We start from the raw sequence: 24223 nt of genomic DNA, 5'->3' as shown, positions 1-24223 counted from the left end.
TTTTAAAGCCCAGTGAGCCAGCATTACATGGGTCGTTGTCATGGTACTAATCTCTGTATGTGTATATTGGAAATAAACTGTTTTACCCCCTTTAGTATTATATGGCCGGAAGTCTACAATGCAATATGTGTGCAAGGCCATATTCACAGACCCAGTGCTTAACCAAGTCATAAGACATCTGTGGCCCCTTGACTTGTATAGGCCACAGGGCATCATATGGCTTAGCACCATTTAGTAAATATGACCACAAGCCTCTTACAGCGGCATAACAACTTTATACTACCAGAAATTAGACTTTCTCCTTTATATAATATATTAACATTTCCATCATTCCCATCCTTATGATATTTCCTTTTTTTAAATTGATTACCTATGACAATTACTTTATGATCTTAGCAGAGCAACAAGGAGGATTTTACCTTCGTGCCCTATGTCACCTTCACCTTTTGTGCTTCACTTGTTAAAAAGGGGTCTGAAGAGAGGTGTTGCCGGTACCAGGTAACATCCAAAATGCATACACTGCCAATAATGTGTGGTAGAATGTCAGATTATTGGCATTTCTGCACTTTTGTACAACTCATCGAAATGTAAAGATGTATTTACTACAGTGCCCTAACTGCAAATGGTACAAATCATTCCCATAATGTTCATTCAAAAACCTAAATAGCATACAGAGAACCAGCACTCTCATTTAAACTAAATGAGGTATTGATTATAGTGGTCAATGTTTCCGTCCCACTTTTGGACCTTTCTGAAGATCAGTGGCAGCTTCATCAAGATTTGCATGAGTGCTCCTTCCCTGTTCTTTAGTGAAACAGCCCAGTCATATGATGGTTCAGACGTACGGAGGACTAACAGACTTTTACTTTTGCACAGCATATATTGGAGCTGGAAGCCATGCTGTATGATGCCCTGCAACAGGAAGCTGGAGCCAAGATGTCCCAGTTTCTTTCAGAAGAAGAAAGGGAAAAGCTGAAGTGTGCTGTAGACCAGTGGAAACGTCAGGTTATGAGTGAGCTCCGAGAAAGGGACGCCCAGATCTTGCGAGAGAGGATGGAGCTTATTCAACATGCGCAGCAGGTAAGTAATGACTGTACGTCTTCAAAACAGCATCCAATAAAGTGATGGCTTATTGAGCAACGGATACAAGCAGATCATTGTTGGAAGAGAGGGGCGAAACTGTTAAAATCCGTTACGCGGGATTTCCCGAGGTTTCCATTCAAAATCCGTTCCGCCATGTAAAATCCGTTGGCGGATTGTTCCAGTTTCAATCCGTGCCATTGGATAGGATCCACTGGTGGATTTTACCAATCTACAGATTCCACAATCCACTGGTGGATTTTACCAATTTGCAGATTCCACAATCCACTGGTGGATTTTACCAATTTGCAGATTCCACAATCCACTGGTGGATTTTAAGAATTGGATTGTTGGTGATAAAATGAAAACCCAAAAAAGATTTTTTTGGAACCGGCCGATTTGCAGTGGATCCAAATCTGCCCCCAAAATGTGCCCATCTCTAGTTACAAATATAACATCATTGATTCAAGTTCAAATATATCTTGAATAAAATTGGGGGAAAAAAGTCACCTTTGCAGGTATTTTTAAAGCAGATCATAAGTCTGCATTTAGATAATTAAATGCTGTGTAAAGACTGGAAAAGGAGCACATAGGAAAGATTCTGTAGCATCTTTGGGGTGGGATATAATAATGTATGTAGGTGAAAATACAGACCATTAGGGGTTTGCAACAAGGCATGCTAATTGCAGGAAAGTTAAATAGATGATTAAAGTGTCTTCCATGATACTGTATAATCTAATTATAAGAAAGTTGTTTAAAGTTGTTTTTTGGCATTAGCTGTGTTTCTTGAAAGAGTCAGTTGGGGTCCCTTGGTATAGTAGGACCTGGTGGAGTGCCCAGTAAATCAGTAGACAGCATTCTTGCTCGATAATTCTAAACCCACCCACCCACTGTTTCCAAATGTTGCAAACATCTGTAAAATAGAAGATACGTATACTTCATATAATGACAACATATTTCCAAAACATGGAATCTCAGAAGCCAGCATTTTCCAACACAAAATCAGCATTGGCTAAATGCAGGCTAGGAATTATTACTTGGTACCAGTACCAACCTCTTTGTAGGTACAGTTACAGTTTTAGTGATTAGCATTGTCCATTATCCACTGGTTGTGTTATACTTTAATTATGGATTCCCATTGTAGCTTTAAAAAAAAAATCAATAATTCAAGTGAAAATTAAAATAATGTCTTTGTTTTATCATATGTATTTCTCTTTCAGAGAATAAAGGAGCTAGAAGAAAGAATTGAATTTCAAAAGCGACAGATTAAAGAATTAGAAGAAAAGGTAACATTGTTGTGACTGAAGTTGGTCAAAAAGCATATGAAAGTGTGACTGTCCCATACATGGCAGTTTTACAGGAAGTGTGATCGACACAAAATAATGCTCGTCACACCATCAATGGCTATGTGATTTTATTATGAGCAACAAAATGAAATATATTTCAGTTCTATAAGTTCTGAGTATTGTGTGCAATGCAAATGTGATTGACACAGTTTTGAAGACAGATGAAGAGAAGTTTTGTTTATTCTCTCTCATTAAAAAGCATGAATATTTTATTAAATCTTTAGTTCCTGTAAGAGGACATTACGTACATTCTCATAATCTGATGAACCAACAATATTTCATTTTGGAAAACAACTAAGGCTCATCTTTAAGGAACCAATAGAATTGTAAAATATTCATGCTTTAAAAATATATATATAAATCTTTTTATCTGTTTTTGAATAATATGAAACAATATAAATATAATAAATAAACATACATAGTAGAATGAATATATATATAAAATATTTAAAACTAATAGTGGATTTAAAAATATATATATTCATTCTAATATCTATGTTTAATTATTATATTTATATTGTTTCATAATATTCAAAAACGAATAAAAAGATTAAAAAAAAAATTAATGCTTTTGCAATGAAATAGAGAAAGAAAGTTATCCTCTGATTCTAAGTGGAGATAAGAACTTTTATTGCTTATAGTACCTCTAGGGTTTATTTTAAAATCTACTGTGACTGTTATCATTGATCAAAATATTGATAAGCCATTCCCAGTGTGCATTATTCCATTAAAACTATTAAACGTACACTGTCAAAGACCTAGAAATTGTCTCAAAATGACTATTCTATTTTGGGGCAAAGTGTCCACCTTTTCCACAGAGTTGTCCTAAGGTAAACTTAATAGGACAAAAGATATAAAACCTAATATATAAACATGACTTAAACCCCAGTAAATGTAGCAATGTAATCAATTGTCTAGTTTTAGCTGTATAAAAGACTAAAGTTGAGCGATCTTCTTCTAATCCTTATTCCTGTTATAAAACAATGCCGTAGAAATTGAAACAATGTGGCACATTAAACACACATTTAATTACAGTACATCTAATCTCTTTTCTTTTTCTTTTTTCCTCTTTAGTTTTTATTTTTGTTTTTATTCTTCTCCTTAGCTTTCATTCTGTGGTCGTAGACCACCTGTGCATTTTTATGGGTAAGTCTTTTATCCTTCCTGGAGCTCCCTGTGTCTGGGAAGGCTGAAAGGCCAGAGGCAGCAGCAGGACAATAGAAGGGTGAATTCTTGTGGGGTTTGAATATGGATGCTACCCCCCACTATTTCTTTCTTGGACTGTCCCCCTTATCTAAACCCTTGGATCTCCCTGTTGTCTACTGGGATCAAAGGAGAAGCAGCACTATGTTCATCCTCTTTTTGCTACCATGAGGTTGGAGCTGGGATTGTGTAAGGTTCTGTTTAGGGCTAGAGCTAGGATCTGTAATATGTTAAATCAGAAGTGAAGGTTTCCATTGGGTTAGGATTTATGAAAGGGACTGGTGTAGGATTTCAGTGATGGTTGAATGTTAGTACTTTCTTTTTGGTAGTAGTATGGCTTTTGTTTTGGGGTATGGTAATGTTTTGGGTAATTAGAAGTGCTGTAAATAGACATTTGGCATTGTGTATTTGAATGTTAACACTATGGTTTTGCGACCTCTTCTTTGTGCCTCCCCGAATGTCCGTGCCATGAGAAGGGCCACAGATGGCATTCTGTTCCAACAGTGACTTTGGTCCCCCTCTAATTTCAGGGTTCACAATATCTTAAACCCTAAAGTTAGGTTTTGCAGAAGAGACTTTTTTTTAACACTGCAAAAAAAAAATGATACCAGCTCAGTATAAGGTATCAGGCAGTTATCAACAAAAGGTATAGATGGAAAATGTTGCAGTGTTGTTTCAGAAACAAAACAGCTTTGGTCACGGGGGATTTCAAATTGCATTTTTTAGTTATTCTTATTGTAAAAATGTTAATGCTCATTCATGAGACACATCAACAAACCAGTTTTATGAGTGTAACCAAACATTCTTGATTCTTTGTAATTGGAATACTTAAAAAATGTACTGTTTTTCTTACAACAGTTTACAAATTTTTGTTACAGCCTGGTAGAGAAGTTTTAACCCGGATCTGCTGTGAACTGGCTAGATGACAACTGATAACAGAGGACTAAATATGCACTGTGGGAAGGACAACATTTTCCTTTTCTGACTTTCACTGGATTGGTGCTCAGCTGCATTTGCAACAATTTCTGTGCTACATATTTTAGGGAACAACAAAAACGAGAGCTTTGCAGAAAAAGCACTATACTAATTCAGATAAAATGGATATACTTTGGTTTCCTGCTAAGCAGGTAGTAAAATGCTTCTGTTAAGAAGTGCACAGTTGTCACACTTGTTTACTACATCCATTTTCAGCCACGTGCACAAGAAATAAAAATTGAAGACAACTTGTTAACTGACGATTATGACTTCGACACAGCGCTTCATTCCGGAATGTTGGGACACTGCACGTAACTTACTGAGAATGTCGCGACTTCCAGAATTCCATTGCATTTGTTGTTAGCGTTAAGAAAAAGGATGTCCGTCTTTTCACAAATAGCGGGGCAACAATTCTCACCGGAAGAGAAAATATTTGCCGTAACAGTGCCATGCATTTGTAATCAAGCTGGTGGATCAGTGAACACGTAAAGCAAGACATACCAAAAAATAATGCAAGTTAATGAGTCGATGGAGATCAAATATGTGGTGTAATGGAGAAAATAAGAGAAAGCACAAGCAGTGAAAGAGTTAACATGACATCAATTTGAGAGAACCATAATATTCTCATGACTGGAAGAAATCCTATGGAAGCACAAGGCCAAATAGTTACCGAAACTTCAAAGAATAAAATAGGATCGATATCTGCCAAATGTTTGTAACGGATGTTTAAAAACAGACCCTTCACCTTTCTTACTTTCGGCACAGTTTCCAAGGAGGAAATGGAAATGATTGAAAGAAAATTGCAATGCTCTTTAAAATTATTATTTTTTAGGTGATTTTAAGAAGACAGGACAAGGTAAGCAGTATTATATTTTCTGTAAATCATTTGCATATATTCATTTCTAGTAACAAAGTTCTAAATAATGTTTCATTAATCTGCCCAAGTACTGTAGGTAATTTGGGGAAGTTGAATGTAACTTTGTACTAAGATTTTATTTTAAATGTGTTGTGAGGCACAATTTCAGTGTTACAATGTAATCCAAGTCTTCAAAAAATGTGCATCCTATGTATAAAGACTTTATACACATAATGCAGCATTTGTTGTTTGAAATTGTTTTTGACGCATTGTGTCAGGTAGAATATCTGATTGGTACAATTTAAATGAAGACCTAATTATGTGAATATTTGTATTTGGAAATCGTGTTAGTAAATATAAATTATTAGTTTAATGTTTTTTATAATAGCCGACTGTGAAAATAACATATTTTGGTAACCTATGTGATGAAACACCCATGCACATTTTTGGGTTGATATTGCACATAGCAATGTTATTCTATTAGGAGGTTTTTTTAGGGGTTATGCCAAGTTTGAACTTGGCTGGTGATCTTGACACTTTCAGTTGATTTTGTGGTGTGCACAAATAGTTATTTCCATTTCTGTCCACTTCTCTGCTCCAAAACAAATTACAAATAATAATTTTGACACTGCTGGTGTAATTGTAGATATTTGAGCTTCTTACACTGGCGCACAAATACATTGAGTTTGACATCCACCAATTATGTGTCACGATAGCAGTTTGCAATACTCAGTACATAGACCCTAAATGGTAACCATTATCTATAGCAGAGGTGCTCAACTCCAGCCCTCAAGCTCCCCCCTCCCCCCACCAGGTCAGGTTTTCAGGATATCCTAGCTTCAGCACAGGTGGCTCAATCAGAGGCTCAGTCAAAGACTGAGCCACTGATTGAGCCAACTGTGCTGAAGCAGGGACTGATTGAGCCACCTGTGCTGAAGTTGGGATATCCTGAAACCCCAACGTGTTGGGGGGGCTTGGGGACTAGAGTTGAGCACCCCTGATCTATAGCACTGTCTCCTGAATAGTACAGCTTAATAAAAGATGCCAAACCTGAGACAAAATCAGTGCACCAAACAGCACTATATTTATCAGAGGAAAGGAATCCCAAAAGCAACTGAATGGTTTTGTTTGTTAAATCTGGTACAATTCTTTTGCTTTTGACCCACTTTTGTCGCCAGGACACTTTAATAGACCCCTAAGTGGTGTATCTTTACCTCCAGCAAGTTCCCATATTTTCCATACCCATAACTACATGTTATTTTTCTTGATACGTAATTGCACAATATGGAATGGCATAATTCTATCACATGTTAAAATTATTGAAAAAGCAACAGTTACACGAGAAATCAGAGAGTTTCACGAATTGTATATGCAAATGGAGTGAATTATTGCAGTGCTCCATATTGCACAAGAAAATTGAGACACTCAATAATACAGAAAATAAATAATCTAAAACTGTCATAGAATAATTCAAACAAGCCGTGTTTTACTTCTAGAGAACAAGATCTCACACCTGTTCCCATTATGCCCATGTTAGATGAGTGGTGACCACAAGGGAGTGGTAGGACTAAAATGAATATTATGTACGACATGTTTGTAAATCGATGCTTTGTCAACATAAGAATTTTTGTATAATTAGTGTAGACGGGCAAAGCTGTCAAAATCTGTTTCGCAGAATTTCTCGAGTTTTCCATTCAAAATCCGTTCTGCGGTGTAAAATCCGTCAAGGGATTGTGCCATTTCAATCTGTGCAGATGAATCAAAAACCGCCACTGGATACAATACGCTGGTGTATTTTACCGATCCAATCCGCAGATTCCGCAATCCGCTGGTGGATTTTACCGATCCAATCCGCAGATTCCGCAATCCGCTGGTGGATTTTAAGAATTGCGCTCATAATAAACGATTTCTACACTTTGCACACGCCTCCATGTCAGCCTCGCCTTTTTACAAGAATCCTATCCGCAGGTTCGGGAATCCGCGGATTGGCTTCTTAAAATCCATGCGCGGGTCGTGGAATCCGTGGATTGGATAGTCAGTGATAAAAGAAAAATCCGGAAAAGGCGAATCGCTCTTTTTGAGACTGATCCGCGGAAATCCACAGGCCAAAGGAACCGGCTGATCTGCGACGGATCCAAATCCACCCCCAAAAAATTTGACAATCTAATGATTAGGTCAACCATAATGGGGATAATGTTGCTGCAGTTTTGCGGCATCTTTGAGACATAACCCCAATATAATGCCCGAGAAACTGGATAACCAGTGTAAGACATTTGTGGACAATTCTAAATATGTTTTGTCTTAGAGTTTAGGTATATGCATTAGGCTCTGTTGGGTTACTTAACATGACATTAACCTAAATTACGGACATTATTTTGCCATATAATTAGCTTTGTGGACATAACGTCATGTTTTGTTCCTGGATTTAATAAAGACTCGTCCATCTAGGCCTCGGAGCTTTCACTGGCTCCTTGTACCATAGTAGGCATTAGGAATTAGTCCATTTATTTTGTCCTCCAAACAGACACTCTATAGGTTTTAGTTAAGAGACCTAATTGAATCTTTGTTCATATTTAAACAAGAGCCAATAACTTGGACAGAACTGGCAAAACATATTTAGCTTGAAGTTCAAAACATTTAGGCCCATATTCACTAACTCTCGCTAAACATACTGGGATATATATATACAGTGTTCGACAAACCTATACATTTGCACGCCCCAGGCGAGTGGATTTAACATCGTGGCAAGCTCCTACTGGTCCAGGCATCACACGTTTGGTACTAGGTGGCGAGTAGATTTTTTTGTTCGGCGAGTAGATTTTTTGGTGATTTGTCGACCACTGTATATATATATCAAACTTTCTTTGTTGCAAAATTGGGCCACAAATTGAGAAAAAAAATCCCCAAACTGTACGTATAAAAGCAAAAAAATCCCCATACTGTACGTATAAAAGCAAAAAAAATCCCCATACTGTACGTATAAAAGCAAAAAAAATCCCCATACTGTACGTATAAAAGCAAAAAAAATCCCCATACTGTACGTATAAAAGCAAAAAAAATCCCCAAACTGTATGTATAAAAGCAAAAAAATCCCCATACTGTACGTATAAAAGCAAAAAAAATCCCCAAACTGTACGTATAAAAGCAAAAAAAATCCCCATACTGTACGTATAAAAGCAAAAAAAATCCCCATACTGTACGTATAAAAGCAAAAAAAATCCCCATACTGTACGTATAAAAGCAAAAAAAATCCCCATACTGTACGTATAAAAGCAAAAAAAATCCCCATACTGTACGTATAAAAGCAAAAAATCCCCAAACTGTACGTATAAAAGCAAAAAATCCCCATACTGTACGTATAAAAGCAAAAAATCCCCATACTGTACGTATAAAAGCAAAAAATCCCCATACTGTACGTATAAAAGCAAAAAATCCCCATACTGTACGTATAAAAGCAAAAAATCCCCATACTGTACGTATAAAAGCAAAAAATCCCCAAACTGTACGTATAAAAGCAAAAAATCCCCATACTGTACGTATAAAAGCAAAAAATCCCCATACTGTATGTATAAAAGCAAAAAAAATCCCCAAACTGTACGTATAAAAGCAAAAAATCCCCATACTGTACGTATAAAAGCAAAAAATCCCCATACTGTACGTATAAAAGCAAAAAAAATCCCCATACTGTACGTATAAAAGCAAAAAATCCCCATACTGTACGTATAAAAGCAAAAAATCCCCATACTGTACGTATAAAAGCAAAAAATCCCCATACTGTACGTATAAAAGCAAAAAATCCCCATACTGTACGTATAAAAGCAAAAAATCCCCATACTGTACGTATAAAAGCAAAAGATCCCCATACTGTACGTATAAAAGCAAAAAAATCCTGTTGCTTCCTATGGAATATTTTCCTTGGATAAATGTGGTGGGATTTTCCCAGCCGGGAGACCGTGATGCATTTCGCCCACTGTATTTTATTTGTGTGATATGATTCCCCACTGACCTTTAACACACGATAGTAACCAGCATCACAGTACGGATTGTCTCTAGTTATACTGGTTGGGGATAGGAGTATACTGTATAAGCATCAGTAGGGTTTAGCAGCTGGTTTGGTGTCTCCTCTTTAAGGATATGGAGCACAGCCATACCCTTTGTTACTTTATTCTGCAGCCTATTACTATTGTGAGAGGTGAGCCCACATATGGAATGCTGCTTTAATGGATGTGTCAGAAGCTTGAAGGGAGTACGAGTGCATTTGCATGTCTAACACAAATCCACCCAGGCTTGGCTTTACAAACGGTGTATCGGGCAGGTGCAAGCTCTAGCAAAAGATCAGTGTTTATAAAGAATAAGACGCTAAAAATGAGGCATTGGCTGGGAGTCATTAAATCGCGATGCCGGACCTCGCGCCCGACCTTGCAGTCTCTGCTGTTGAATTTGGCCATTTGAATGACAGTTACAGACAGATTGGGCGCAATGACCCAAATCACCACTTTGTGACTCCCGACCACTGAGTGCTCGTTTGCAAGTCATTACCATGTGGAATAAAACAGGATTTGGTGGCCAGAGAAAGAAATACAAGTCACTTCCTGTATTTGCCAGTGTAAATTGCTTTACCTGTCACACATTATAAGCTCACAAACACTGCACACTCTTTTCATTCATCTGGAAATCCTTCAAGCAAAATACAAAGTTCTTTTGGTGATGAAATGTTCTCTGACATCTTACATGATTCTTTGTAACAGGTGAGAGTCCGGGTTTTACTTTGTGGATGAGAAACTTAGCAGAAGATTTGGATTTTTGACCTTAATAGAGAATTAAAGCTATATATAAAATATGTGTTAAACACACAAAGCAAACCGGCATCAGAAGTATAATAAAGACGTATGTATAATGATATGTGCTTCAAATCAAAATACTAATTGCACTAATACTTTGTCACTGTAACTGGAACATAAATAACCATCATTATACCATGCAGAGAAAATAGATTCAGTGTCTACAAGCTCCTATGAAGAAGGAGCGGTTCCATTTGTAAAGTCTATGGGGGTCATGCACTAAGCAGTGATAAGTGCGTTTTCTGGGTGCTATGCACAAAGCAGTGATAAGTGCTTTTAAGTGAGATAACTGCCTTTATAGCGTGATACTGCCTGCTGTGAGATTCACAAAGCAGTGATAACAGTGCAGTAACTTGCTATAATGGCTACTTAAAAGCACTTATCACTGCTTTGTGAATCTCACAGAATGCAGTATCTCGCTATAATGGCTTTTTATCTCACTTAAAAGCACTTATCACTGCTTAGTGCATAACCCCCACTGACTTTGTAAACAAGGACACTGCGTTTGAATCAGAGGAGCTTTGTTCAATTCCCAGAGTCAGCTCCTTGTGACCTTGGGCAAGTCACTTTGAATCTCCCTGTGCCTCAGGCACCAACACCATAGATTGTAAGCTCACCTGGACAGGGACGGTGTGTGTACAAATTCCTATGTGGTGTGTACAGTGCACTATACTGTAATTGTGAGTGCTTTGGGGGTCATGCACTAAGCAGTGATAAGTGCTTTTAAGTGAGATAAAAAGCCATTATGGCGTGATATTGCCTGCTGTGAGATTCACAAAACAGTGATAAGTCTTTTAAGTGAGATAAATGCCTTTATAGCGTGATACTGTCTGCTATGAGATTCACAAAGCAGTGATAAGTGCTTTTAAGTGGGAAAAAATGCCATTATAGCACAATACTGCAGTGTTATCACTGCTTTGTGAATCTCACAACAGGCAGTATCACGCTATAAAAGTATGTATCTCACTTAAAAGCACTTATCACTGCTTTGTGCATAGCACCCAGAAAACCCACTTATCACTGCTTAGTGCATGACCCCCTTTGTGTCCCGTTGGGTGAAAGCGCAATATGAAATAAAGTTATTATATGGTATAGAGAAATATCTCCATAAACCACATCTTACACTCAGTTTAGGGTCACTTAGTAACTGTTCTCACCCTTATTTATTCTAATATTACTTTGGCCCTGCCCATACAAGTATATCCCATATGTGCCCCATACAAACTGGTGGGAAATTCAGACAAGGAATGATAGTATTCTTTCCTGTAACACACTGGTACAATTATGTTGCTCTCATTTTTCCCTTTTCTCCAAAGATCCAACCATTGCCAGCATGTGTTACTTTCCTACAACCCCTACTCCTGAATGACACCAATATCTCAATGATCATTCATTTGCATATTATTGTGCCGCTGTCAGGAAAAGACCATAAAGGATGCTATTGATGGTACCTGGGGGGGCGGAGGGGGGGGGGGGGGAGTAAAAGTTATCAGCATCTGTGCCATTAGTCTCATACATCAGCCAAGCCAATCAATCAATGCTAATTTCCACAACGAATCAATGTCATTCATATTCCTCTGAACTGGGAAACTTGTGCACTGGGTGCATGTTCCAGGGATATAACTAGATACCCCAAGTAAAATATATTTAGATTATGCATGTTACGTTTTTTGGAGAGCACATAACAGATGCAAACTTGGTGCATAATGGGTGCAAAAAAGGACCCGATTTATCAAACAAAATTAATCCCATTGGTTTCAATGGAACATTTTGGATGAATATAGTGCCAGCTTCAGAAAATTGAGATTTTGATAAATAAGATAAGAACGAAATTAAACTCCTTGTCAATTCAATGCTTTGTTTTACCTGCATTAAAAATGCTGTTATTCCCTGGTCATGTTGCCTTCATTGGGTGGCTGTATATTTTAGAGGGATAAGTGGAGCAATTTGTCCTCATAGGTATGAAGTTTGTTATTTGAGCTTCACATCTGGCGCAAAGTATAAATGTTTATTGCCACCTCCGACCTAATAGATGGTGTGTGTGTCATGTTCATGCATAGGATGCACTAATAATTATTTGGCTTTTACTGCAGAAAAAACTTGACGGATACATTTGCCATATTTATGCTCAAAAGTGGCGCATACTTGACGTTTAACATTATATGTCATTTGCATATGTGCACCACAGGCAGCATCTAAACTCCACCCTTAACGCCACACATAGCATAATTTTTTATGTGTCAAAAGGAAGTTGACGCACGCACCACACAACACATACAAATTGGTTTCATAGATTGGCGCATCTGTTTATGGCAGAATCACTTATAGCACCGTGCTATATGTAGCCTCCATAGGTGCTTTGCAAACTCTCCTTCAATTACAGAGAAATTACTGTAAATTTCAGAAAGGCTCAAAATCAGTTTTCTCCTGAATGTAACAAGAAAGCCCAAATAATTTGGCAGTGACGTCCTTATTCATTTATAAAGGGCCAACATATTCCTCAGCCCCAACTAATGAGATAACAACATACAAAATATATATGGGGCACAACTGGATTTAAAAAGGTGTGCCAGATAATATAAACCAATAAATAAACCAATTCATTTCAACAGGATTTGTTTCTTTGATATATCTATTGTACAGCAAATAAAAATACTACTGTACTTGTGAGAACATTCACATGTCTCAGACAGGTCTGCACCCCGGCTTTTCCCAATTAGCACACAATGCTTCTACTGCAGCCAAGGATTCTGGGTAATGACACGGAAATTAGCACACAGTGTCAACTTTTACTTCTTATCCATTTTAACATGGACCCCTATAAACTAATGCCTGCCGCATTACACAGCTTTTCAGCACAGCCTTACAAGTTTATAGCCATTTACCCTACTCACCGACAGCTGTTTCCACCCTTATTTGCTGTACAACGGTACGGTGGAGGGTTTTTGACACTTTTTCACCATAATTGTTTTGTGCCTGGTTGTGTGCATCTATACATGTATACAGATACTGCTATTTTTACACCACTTTTGCAGCCAGAAGACTGGTAAACAGCCCCCACTGATACAGAGGAAAGGATGAAAACACACGGGGTATGTATCAAGCTGAAGCAAATCTGTACCATATTTATCAAAGCAAAGCATCTAATTGTATCCTCTGAGATCTTATTCTTTGATGAATTTGATGCAACTTATTTGCTTTCAGCTAATACATGAACCCCCAACCATGGAGTTTAGCAAGAGACTGCTGCAGCTGTTATACCTCCATGAGCATCTACCAAGTTCTTCTCTCCTCCCACCGTTTAATAACATGTATCTATCCTGTGTTGGATTAGAAGAATGTTCTCTTATTATCGCTTGTGTTGTCTGTGTGTTAAAGCAGCAATACAGTTTCATTTATTTTATTTTTTTTTATTTCAGGGTTGAAGCAGGGGGTCTCCGGAGCTGAACCGTGTTCATTTAAGCTCCTCAGAGCCCTTGCTTCTAGAAATGCTTACCTCCATAGGGGGTGCCAGTATCTCTGCGGAGTTTAAAGGTTCAGGTCACGCTGGCCAATAGGAAGCTCACCAGATTACATCACGGCTACCTGTTGGCCCAAGTGACGCGGGACATTTAAAGCCGCCATTATGTTAGGCACACAGTTTTTCTGATTGCAGAGATACCGGCACCGCTACGGAGATAAGTATCTCTGGAAGCAGGGGGTCCACTGAGCTGTAATCAATGCGATTCAGCTCCAGAGACCGCCTGCTTCAATCTTTTTTTTTTTTTTAAATAACCAATAAAATGAAACCTGGATTGCTGTTTAACTCTGCTGCCAGAAGACACAGCAACATATTGTTTTGCCATTCTAAACACACACACATACATATATATATATATATACCTGTCTAAGACATGCAAATGATCACACAGTAATATATATATAATTTTCAAAAGAGATGGGGGATTCCTGCAGCTTATATTTTAATTCAGTTTAGAAACAATAAAATGTTCAATACAAAACAAATGTAAATGGTAGAAAAGCCGCTAAACGACTTCAGATTTTCCCTTAATCTTAACTCTATAAATGGGAAGTTTGGCTGCGCCTGTAAAAGAGCAATTAACATAATGTGGCAATGAGACTGGCCTGTTAGAAAAAGCCAAGGTACAGTATCCCTTTAATAGAATGAATAGCAGCATGACAAAGAAGCCTCAAACACAGAATGGCCTTTTGTGCTGTATCCCTATTGTCTGGCTCGCCCCCCCCCCCAAACAATAAACAATACATACTAATGTCATATAGAACGTGTACTAATGCGTCCAAACAGCTAAAGGCTTTTACGACACAGAGTTTAGCAGAAGCAGCAGACAGCTGAGAATAATCAGTACAGGTACAGTATACTCTGTGCTGCTCTGTGCACAAATTCTACTTGCTACAGAATGTCTTTATTGTACAGTATCTATTACTAAATTGGGCCTTTTTATCGATGCAGAAAATGACACAACAGAAAATGACACAAAACACTGACATTTTGACTAATATTTGTTCTCTACAATTATCAAATTGTTGCAGTGAGCTTTTAAAACACACGTTTCTAAGAATGTAAATTAGAATCCTGTAATCATTAAAAACAAGTCAAAACAATGTTTGCCAACAAAAAATAATCATAGGGCGGAAACAAAAGATGTAAAAGGAACAAACATTAAAAAGTGTAACATTTGCAAGGGCAGCCAACTCCAGTCCTCAAGAGCTACCAACAGGCCAGGCTTTCAGGATATCCCTGCTTCAGCATAGGTGGCTGGTGGCTGGCATACCCCTGGTATGTATGTATGTCTTTATTTATATAGCGCCGTTAATGTACATAGCGCTTCACAGCAGTAATACACGTGACAAGCATATAAATAACAAATAATACAAATAACACATAATGGGAAGAAGCGCTTCAGACATAAAAGTGACACTTAGGAAAAGGAGTGTAAATGAAGCAAATCACACCTCATACTGACATATATATTTTGCTGGTTTTGCCAGTTTTAAGCCAGCTTGACATGTGTACTTCAATTGGATTATTTATTTGAGTATGTTCTTAGCCAGTTGGGTGCATTAAAAGTCAATGAGTAAAACATCCATAATTAACATAAAAAAGGTTGGCTCTCTGTTGAGATTCTTCACAGCTGCCTCAGAGTTTATGGGTGAGGAATTGATCGTACCATCTGTCAGCCACTGGCTACTGTATCTGCTTTCTGGGCTGCAGACGGTTGTCCCTATTTCTTTAGCTGTTTTTTTGTAACTGGTCCTTTTTGTCGCTCTTATACTTTATTACACCTATATGAGAATTAAACGTGGTAGTATTTGATGTCATGGTGCTCGTTCCACAGACGGCACCGACAGAAAATAAGAGCTGTTAGCCAATCTAAAAACGGATATTTTTCCTATAATTATCTGTAACCTGACATTGATGTTATCTGTGCACTTATTTAATTCAATAATAAGTTCAGCAAAATGTAAACAAATACTCTAAATAGTATTTTAACTTGTTAAATATGTCAAGATAAAATGCAGTCAAGTGGGCAGAAGTCATGTATTCCAGACTCAGGTCACCAAATACTTTGGAAAAGAACAAACAAAAATGGTGGCTCAGTTATGCTCTCTGCCAGTTCAGGTTTTAAACCTACCACCTATTGTAAATGGATTTTGCTTGAGGGAACTCAAATGCGCTCAATAGGGGATGCAAAGAAGGGTGGGTCGCTGTGTTGGTCCTTCCATGTAGTAACAAAGGAGGGAGAGGGAGTAGGGGGTATGATACCTTTTATTGGACCAACAAGTAGTTGATATGTTACAGGCTTTCCAACCTCTCAGGGGGCTTGGTCGGGTCTTACCCCTAACCGGGGAGGTTCAAAAGCTTGTAATATATCCACTACTTGTTGGTCCAATAAAAGGTATCACACCCCCTACTCCCTCTCCCTACTATGTTACTACAATAGGGAATGGGAGATGTAAAATCTAGACTGCCCGACATTCCCTTTATAATTTAAAGCCATCTGGTCACACTAAAACTGCGAGATTAGCTCATCAATGTTTGATGTGAAACGTAATGTGTCATTGTATACATCTGAGAAGTGTCCAGGAGTGTAAACTAGTCCTGCTTTTATCATTCCTGACATTTTATTAATTTAGCCAAGACGGAAGCACCAAAATAAAAGCCCAAAATGACCTACACTGTAGATTTATATTTTATTTCACAGCTCTAGAACAACAAAGCTGGTTCATGGTTTTCTAAAAGCTGGTTTATAACTTCTGAGTATAACTTTGCTACAATATTCTTTTGGTAATGGTAAAAACAGAAACATGTTACGTGACTGAGTGCAAGCAGCAAAGGACTGCACAAGACACAGGGCATCTGGAGGGATGGCCCTCATTTCCTGATTCAATAAGATGTGTCTGTTCTACTCACGTGCCAAAGCCTTCAGTACAAGTTTATCAATGGGCTTTTTCAGAACCAAATTACTTTCCAATGTAGTCAGTGGATAAGATTCAGGAAGCGTCTGTACTCTATTCTACAAACTGAAACCGGAATTTACAACTTCTCCAGTGCATTTTGATCAATAGTAAAATTTTGTAAATTGAGTAAAAAAAAAAATGCACGTTGCAATTAAAATTTAAATGCAGGTGTTTTCACCCTTTGTCTATAAATAAATAAGAGTCCGCTAGTCCATTTGCATCATACTGTAAACCCACAAAGTGAGGAAAAGTCTATTTACAAAGTGTCACACATTCACAAATACTAACTCCACATTGGTCTTACTACAGTAGAACATTTGTGTAAAGGAAACACAGATTGAAAAAACATTCATACGTAATGATTCCCCTAGGCCTAGAATCACTAAACTCCAACAAATCAGGGCAAATATCCTGATGTTACCAAAAGCAGAAATGGACTTTATTTTCCCTCCGTTAAAACCTTATTCACCTTAATCCTAAACAGAAATAACAGCCATAATTTTGTTTATTTAGGATAACACTGCGTTATCTTCAAATATCCTTACATTATTTAAGTCTAGTGTTAATCTTGTCCAGACATTGAAATTGAGCTTTTAGAGCAAAGGAAGACAGAGAGGGGGAGAGGAAGAGAAGGAGGGGGAGAGACAAATTTACTGTGGTCTCATACATTGGTCTCTCACTCCCTCTCCTCCTGTCTCCCCTTCAGCAAAAGCCCTATTTCAGTGTCTGTATGGGAGTAATACTACATAACTTAAATAATTAGATGCTGTTTCCCAGCATTATTCTTTTCTGAGCTTAGTAACTATGGAATGAGTATCATTTAGCTTCATTTGCTTGTCATTTAGAATAACACATATTAGACATGATGCCTTGCCTCTTATGAGATGAAACCATGGTTAATGTTACACTATTTGCTTTAGTCAGTACTGTGTTATGATTAGCAGGCATTAAATTAGGTTACCGTCACATTAAATAGGCTAACGGGGTTTAGCAAATCTGGGCCTTAGATTGTAAAGCTCTGAAACATGCAATGTTGTTTACTTTTCAAGTAATACAGTACCTCTTACATTTCTCCATTACATATGTTTTCTAATGATCTGGTTCATGCAAAGATCTTCAGCATGTATTGGCTACTATATGTAACGGGAAGCTGGTATGTGGGTCTTTAAAGCAAACATCCAGTAAACACACAGGAGCAGGGTAATAAGATATTGGAGTGTGTGATGGTGGGAGCTACATCTTGCTTTACCAGAAGCAGTTTTATAGTCTGTGTTCAATATCCACTCATTTACAAATGATGGACACAATGATGTCATAAGATGCCTAGTCTTTTTACAGCTTTCTGTTAACAGTTAATGTCAACATAATCCCATAGGAATTTCAATGTAGAGTTCTAATTTGTACTTGTGCCTGGAAGACACAGGTGTGCGCACAGAACGGAGTGAGGTTAGAAAATACATCACATTTTTATAATTAAAATAATTGTGCTTTGGTAAAACCTTTATTATTTTTTCTTATTGTCAACCCCGCTGTGTAATAACTTAAATGATTTACATAGCGACTGTGTTTACGTCTATTGAGGACAGCAAAAAAAAAAAACCTTGAATGAATTAAGAAAAACCCTTTCTGTATCAGTCAATAGAATACAATGTTACAATTGACATTTATCCAATTACACATAATATTACTCTTTATTAATGTAGTAAAAAAAAATCATTCAGTGTATAATGCTATCAATGTCTGTTTTCCAGGGCCATATGCTGTGGGGTGCGTCTAATGCACTGTTAACTATTTAATAGACAGATGTACCATCTGCTGAATTTCTATTGAGAATGGACAGTCTATTAGTTTACCCTTTTCCTTATCAATAAGAAACAATTTAGGTTCCCTGTAACAGCAAAAGAGTTCAAACTAATACACGGGAGTTTGTTGTAAGTTTAGCACGTCATATTGTTCACCAAATCCCAACGCTATCATTTGAAATATTATCTTTCTGCTTTCTACAGCTTGTTATCTTATTTTCCCTCACTCACTCTGTTAGAACAATCTCTCATGTTCATTCTGCTGTCTCTTTGTTTTAATTTATCAAGGTTCCCAAGTGTTGCACTGTGTGTCAGCTTGAGATTTAGGGAGTGTCGATAGGATAAGTGTGGGAGGATTTACAAGACTCACAGACATGAAATACATCAAATTCTGCATCCCAGTGCATCACTTTTTTTTTAACTTGTATTTGCGTAAAAACAAAAAAGCTGCCAAGATCAGTCTGAAGTGGCGGACACATTTCTAGCTAACAATTTGCATCAAGTGTAAGAAACTCTTTCTTACATTACACTCGGACACAAGCAGAAAATGGAGCAATGCGTCAAAATAAACTTTTATACGCACTTTCTTTACGTTCATATTTCACCCACTTGCTCCATAAATCCCGCAGAGCTCCCTACATGAAATGGCAAATTCCAGCGCAAAGCCGTTATTTTGATGCACCTCGCGCTGATATATACCTGCGCCAGGCAGCACCTATGTAGTAATAATAGCTGCACCATTTTTGTGTATGTGTGTCTGCGACGAGATGAGGGATTTATGGAGCCGGTGGGAGGAGTTAGGGGTGGAGTTACACTTGCATATCAGCGTAGGTCTGTGTATTAAGGATTGCGCAGCTTCCGTTACTTTTCTTGAAAGTTATCTACGCTGCTTTCCTCCGACCCCTTAAAGATGGTGTAAGTCTTTGTGTAGCGCAGAATACGAGTGCTGCGTGTGCCACATTCTACAACAGTACAAATACACAACACTACAATCACAATAGCCCACACTTTGCAGGCATGGCCTGATTTTCATTGTGTATGCCCTTTTATTTTACAGTTTGACTGTTTGTCTTAAAGCAGCAGTTCAAGCTGGCGTTTTTTTAAATTTAATTATTTATCCCCCCCCCCTTTAATATGTCCATCAATACAATCCACACAATGATAAGTAATTAGCTAAGTTGCCGATCGATCCATTCTCCTGTGATCGATTTGGTGAAGATTCGGCTTTAGGGGGTTCACTAAATGGCTGTCAGTGTAGCAGAAGAGGACCAAAGATGCAATGTTCTTTGGGGAAGATCATGTGACCAGGCAGTCACTAGATACAATTGGTACACAGCAAGAGAGACGGCAGGGGTGTGCCAAAGCCTGTTTAAGAAGAATTAGGGGATGTGACTTTGTAAATGGTTGCTATAGAAAAAAAATGCTTGTTACATTATAATACATTAAAAATGTAATTCAGAGTGGTTGTTGTGTGTTTTTTTTTTAAATGCTACACATATTTTCTCATAGTACAGAACTGATTTATTTAAAAAAAAAAAAAAAACACGTAGGATATTGCTTGGTCTGCAGCTTTAAATGTATTTGCAAAACTGCCAAGTCGAGTATTACTTTGTCTTGGTACATCTTGCAGGTATTATGCTAACTGATATATGGTACTTCTTTTGCAGAGAGAGAACAGCATGCCTGGAATGAACTGAACAAGTTAACGCAGCGTATTGACTCCTGCTGAGGTGATCCTGATCAATTGCCACAACCTGAAACAGACATATTATTAGTTGTATTCTTTTAATTGCTGTTAATACTGAACCTATTCTATATATTGCATTTTAGAAATAACTAGATCTTATTTCAAGTCACTAACATGTTGACAGGTAATGAATTCGAACATTGCCTCTTTATTTACAAAGGTGCATTGCAATTGATTAAATAAGCCTGACGTTCTTTGCAAGGCAATGTAATATTAACATGTGCATTACTAAACAAATGTTAGCATCTAAAATGTTTTAATAACAAATATAGGTTACAGGTTATATACATCAATTAAATATAATGGAGCGGGCAACTTTTACAGGAGACACAGGGTAGTGGGGAGATGGCTTTATAGCATGTGGAATAGGGGGCTATGTGTCTCACTGAGGTTCATCAAACATATTTCCATTTCTAACCCACAGTGTTTATACTGCAGGTGTCAACTACACACTAAAGAAGTTATGGTGGGTAAAACGTGACAACGTGACAAAAACACTTCACGGTACGGCATACCGCAAATAAAAATATCACTTGTGAGCACATTCCCATCTCACACAGGGCTGCGACCTTGCGACCATTATCTCTTAGCATACAGTGCTTCCACTGCAGCCAGGGATTCTGGGTAATGACATGTAAATGAGCACTCAGTGTCACCTTTTACTTCATGTCCGTTTTAACAGGGACTCCTAAGCTTATGCCTGCCGCATTACACAGTTTTTTCAGCGCAGCTTGGGTTAAAGAATTGTGTGTGTTTGTTATAGAAGTGCATAGCCAGCAAACCAACTTACTGACAGCTCTTTAAACCTTTTGGGTCTCACCAGTGTAATACGGCAGGTATAACCTTATAGGGGTCCATGTTAAAATTGATTTGGAGCAAAAGGTGACATTTGCACGTCATTTCCCAGAATCTCTAGCTGCAGTGGAACCACTGTATTCTAAGAGATAATGGGGAAAGGCAGGGTTGCAGACCTGTCTGAGATATGTGAAAGTTCTAGGAATGAGCACCTGTAAGTTTCCTGTTGGCAACACGTCTGACACACACCAGTTTTTCCCTTTGCTTGTTGCCAAGTATATAATTGTCTTACCCATTTTCAAAGAAAACACAGCAAATATTGTTTTCTTCTTACCATTTTGAGCAAAATGCCTGTGTGTGTGTGTGTGTGTGTGTGTGTGTGTGTGTGTGTGTGTGTGTGTGTGTGTGTGTGTGTGTGTGTGTGTGTGTGTGTGTGTGTGTGTGTGTGTGTGTGTGTGTGTGTGTGTGTGTGTGTGTGTGTGTGTGTGTGTGTGTGTCAGAGAAGTCCCAATCACGCAGACTATCCAAATGAGGCAATGAATTTGAAAGATAGTAATCAGTCCTTCCACTTCCTTGCTGCATATAGCAGAGGAGGGTGCTCTGATCTCCCTCCAGGCGATCCAGACAGATCTTCAACAAATGACAACAAAAAGGCACAGCGCGTCTGAGTGAATGGCAGAAGGTGTATTAAAAAACACACAAACATATATCACAAACTGTCATGTAATAAAGTTAAAATGAGATCCTTGCAGTCCCGGTGAGAGCAGGAAGGTCCAAAGATGTAATTCAGATGGGACCCAGTGCACTACGTCCTAGGACACCAGCTCGCAGCACTCGGGAGGTGAGGAGATCAAACTAAAGGCTCAGCAGCTGATTCACCGCTGAGATCTCCTGCACGTGACCGCCGAGCTACTCAACAGCTGACTGGGAGATTCCAAACCACCTTTTGCGTACAGACGTGAAAACTAGGCAATGACCTCAATGAGTTTCACACGGAAGTGCTTCTTCAGGGGTCCCTCTGTAATCTCCCAGTCAGCTGTTGAGCAGCTCAGCTGTTTGGAAGCTTGTAGCGGAGGTTCTGCCATCTCGGCGTTCACGGTCGCGTGCAGGACGTCTATATATTCAAATGAATGTGGCTATTCCCACTCTGAGTAATGGTTGGCATTTCTGTAATGAAGAATTACATTTTTATTGTCCAGTCAGGGGGCAGAATATGGGAAGCTGTCCATTGTATATCCACCATGCTTTCCATAAAATAGGCAAGAATGGGATATGTAGTGTATCAGGGGTGACCATCTCTAGTAATCAAGGACCACCAACAGGCCAGGGTTTTCAGGATATCCCTGCTTCAGCACAGGTGGCTCAATCAGAGACTCCGTCTTTGACTGCACCACCTGTGCTGAAGCAGGGATATCCTGAACCCCTGAACTGTTGGCGACCCTTGAGGACTGGAGTTGCCACCCCTGTCACATTTTATTGTATGCAACAAGTTTCATGTCCCTTCTGTGTCAAATGGCAACTCATTTAGAACTAGAGAAGTCTGTACAGTTTATAGCAACAATTGTAGCGCAACTGTGTTTTGATACCGCAACAACCAACTGCAACCATCATCCCCCGTTTCTTAGCTTTTAGACCGTGATGGAATGTCCAAACAGGTATCTTTTAGATGCCTTGAATTGAATGGGTTTTTTTTTTACCCAAGATTAAAACCTTCAGATTTTTAAGGGTCTGAAATGCTGCTATTAGTTTGATATGAATATGCATGGTTATATTGTTTGCACAAGTTTGAAATAGTAAAATCCTGTAAAGACAATTAAAGCTAGCTATTAAAAAAAAATAACCTAATGTCACTCAGGCTAAACTGCCGGTTGTATATATTCAGTTTACATGCATTAACGCCAAATTAATCTGAAAATGAAGTAGATGCATGTTATCAGATGTTGTACTTATAATATTTTCCTGAAGTAGCACGTGTATATAGAATGCAGATTGGTGAATGTTTGTGTCAATCCTTCCAAACATATCCCACATTGGTAACGGAGTTGAATGTGCGAGTAAAAGGAGTTCTTTTACATTTGACCAAATCATCATTTTATTTTATGACAGTATTACATTTCATGGATTACACTTTTAGGGGGTTATGTTTCAGTCTTATTTTGCTGTTATATTGAAGCATAGTTATGTCTCAGTGTCCAGGTATGATGGTAGGTTTCGTATGATTAGAGGTACTGTACTGTTTCAATGGGAGGAAGTAGGGAAGAGTATAGCAACACATACAGTATTGGAAATGGATGCATTTTCTTTACAGTCTGTGACTGTTTCCCCCTTCTTTCTGCATGAAAGAACTCCAACAGGTCAAAGGGCATGAAAAACCTTATTGGTTAACAAGACATATCTACCAAGCAGTGCTACTCCACAAAACATCTTCCATGCTGAAAGACGCCTTACAGCCCAATGGTTAATAAATGGCCACATTTCCCAAGCTGTGCTGGAAGGTGTCTTATTTGACAGCACTGCTTAGTCAATATTGACCCAAATGTAATAACTGACAAGGTAACAAGCTTCCACATCAGACTCGTCTCCAAGCAGGAAATGTTGCAGCATGTTAAAGCACATACAGTATGTCTTTGTTATATACATAGACCCCTTAATCTTAATTTACAGAATGATTTAACGAGTATTCTTCTTTCACTGAGGTTTACTGGAGACTCCAGCAGTACTGTGATCAATCTGAGTTTCATTGATTCTGGATACATCAATAGAAAGAATAAGATGCTACTTACAATGCAATGCAATCTGGGAAGCACATATACATGCATACATACATACATATATATATATTTACAGTACAATAGTTATCTAGCACTTTTTTTTTAAATGGATTGAGGCAGTTAGTCTTGAATGTTAATTGTTCAAGTAGAAAATACACTTGTATAAAACATAACTCTTCATTACTTTTACTGTGCATACAGATGCTTTTGGTTATGTCTAAACTAAACTCAACCTGAGGTACATCTTCATTAGCTGACCATGAACAATGCATGGTAAGTATTTCAAGTGGGTACCTATTTGTCAAGCTGTTGATGAAGTGTGGCTTT

General features: G+C 38.1%; 1 protein-coding gene across 7 annotated transcripts in view; it reads left to right on the top strand.

The window, feature by feature from the left end:
- JAKMIP3 (Janus kinase and microtubule interacting protein 3) overlaps positions 1-22449 on the top strand; it is a 103582-nt gene extending 81133 nt beyond the window's left edge. For 5 of the 7 annotated variants that reach the window (XM_075612202.1, XM_075612199.1, XM_075612198.1 and 2 more), the window contains 5 exons: positions 877-1080; positions 2301-2366; positions 3501-3572; positions 4508-5460; positions 20251-22449. In XM_075612202.1, coding sequence (XP_075468317.1) covers positions 877-1080; positions 2301-2366; positions 3501-3551 — 321 coding nt within the window. In that variant the 3' untranslated portion in view covers positions 3552-3572; positions 4508-5460; positions 20251-22449. The remainder of the gene's footprint in view (positions 1-876; positions 1081-2300; positions 2367-3500; positions 3573-4507; positions 5461-20250) is intronic. The other 2 variants (XM_075612200.1, XM_075612195.1) reach the window with 1 other exon arrangement.
- The last annotated feature ends 1774 nt before the right edge of the window (positions 22450-24223 follow it).

This window comes from Ascaphus truei, chromosome 8 (assembly GCF_040206685.1).
Source record: "Ascaphus truei isolate aAscTru1 chromosome 8, aAscTru1.hap1, whole genome shotgun sequence".
Taxonomy (NCBI): domain Eukaryota; kingdom Metazoa; phylum Chordata; class Amphibia; order Anura; family Ascaphidae; genus Ascaphus; species Ascaphus truei.
This window is presented reverse-complemented; position numbering and strand designations above follow the sequence as displayed.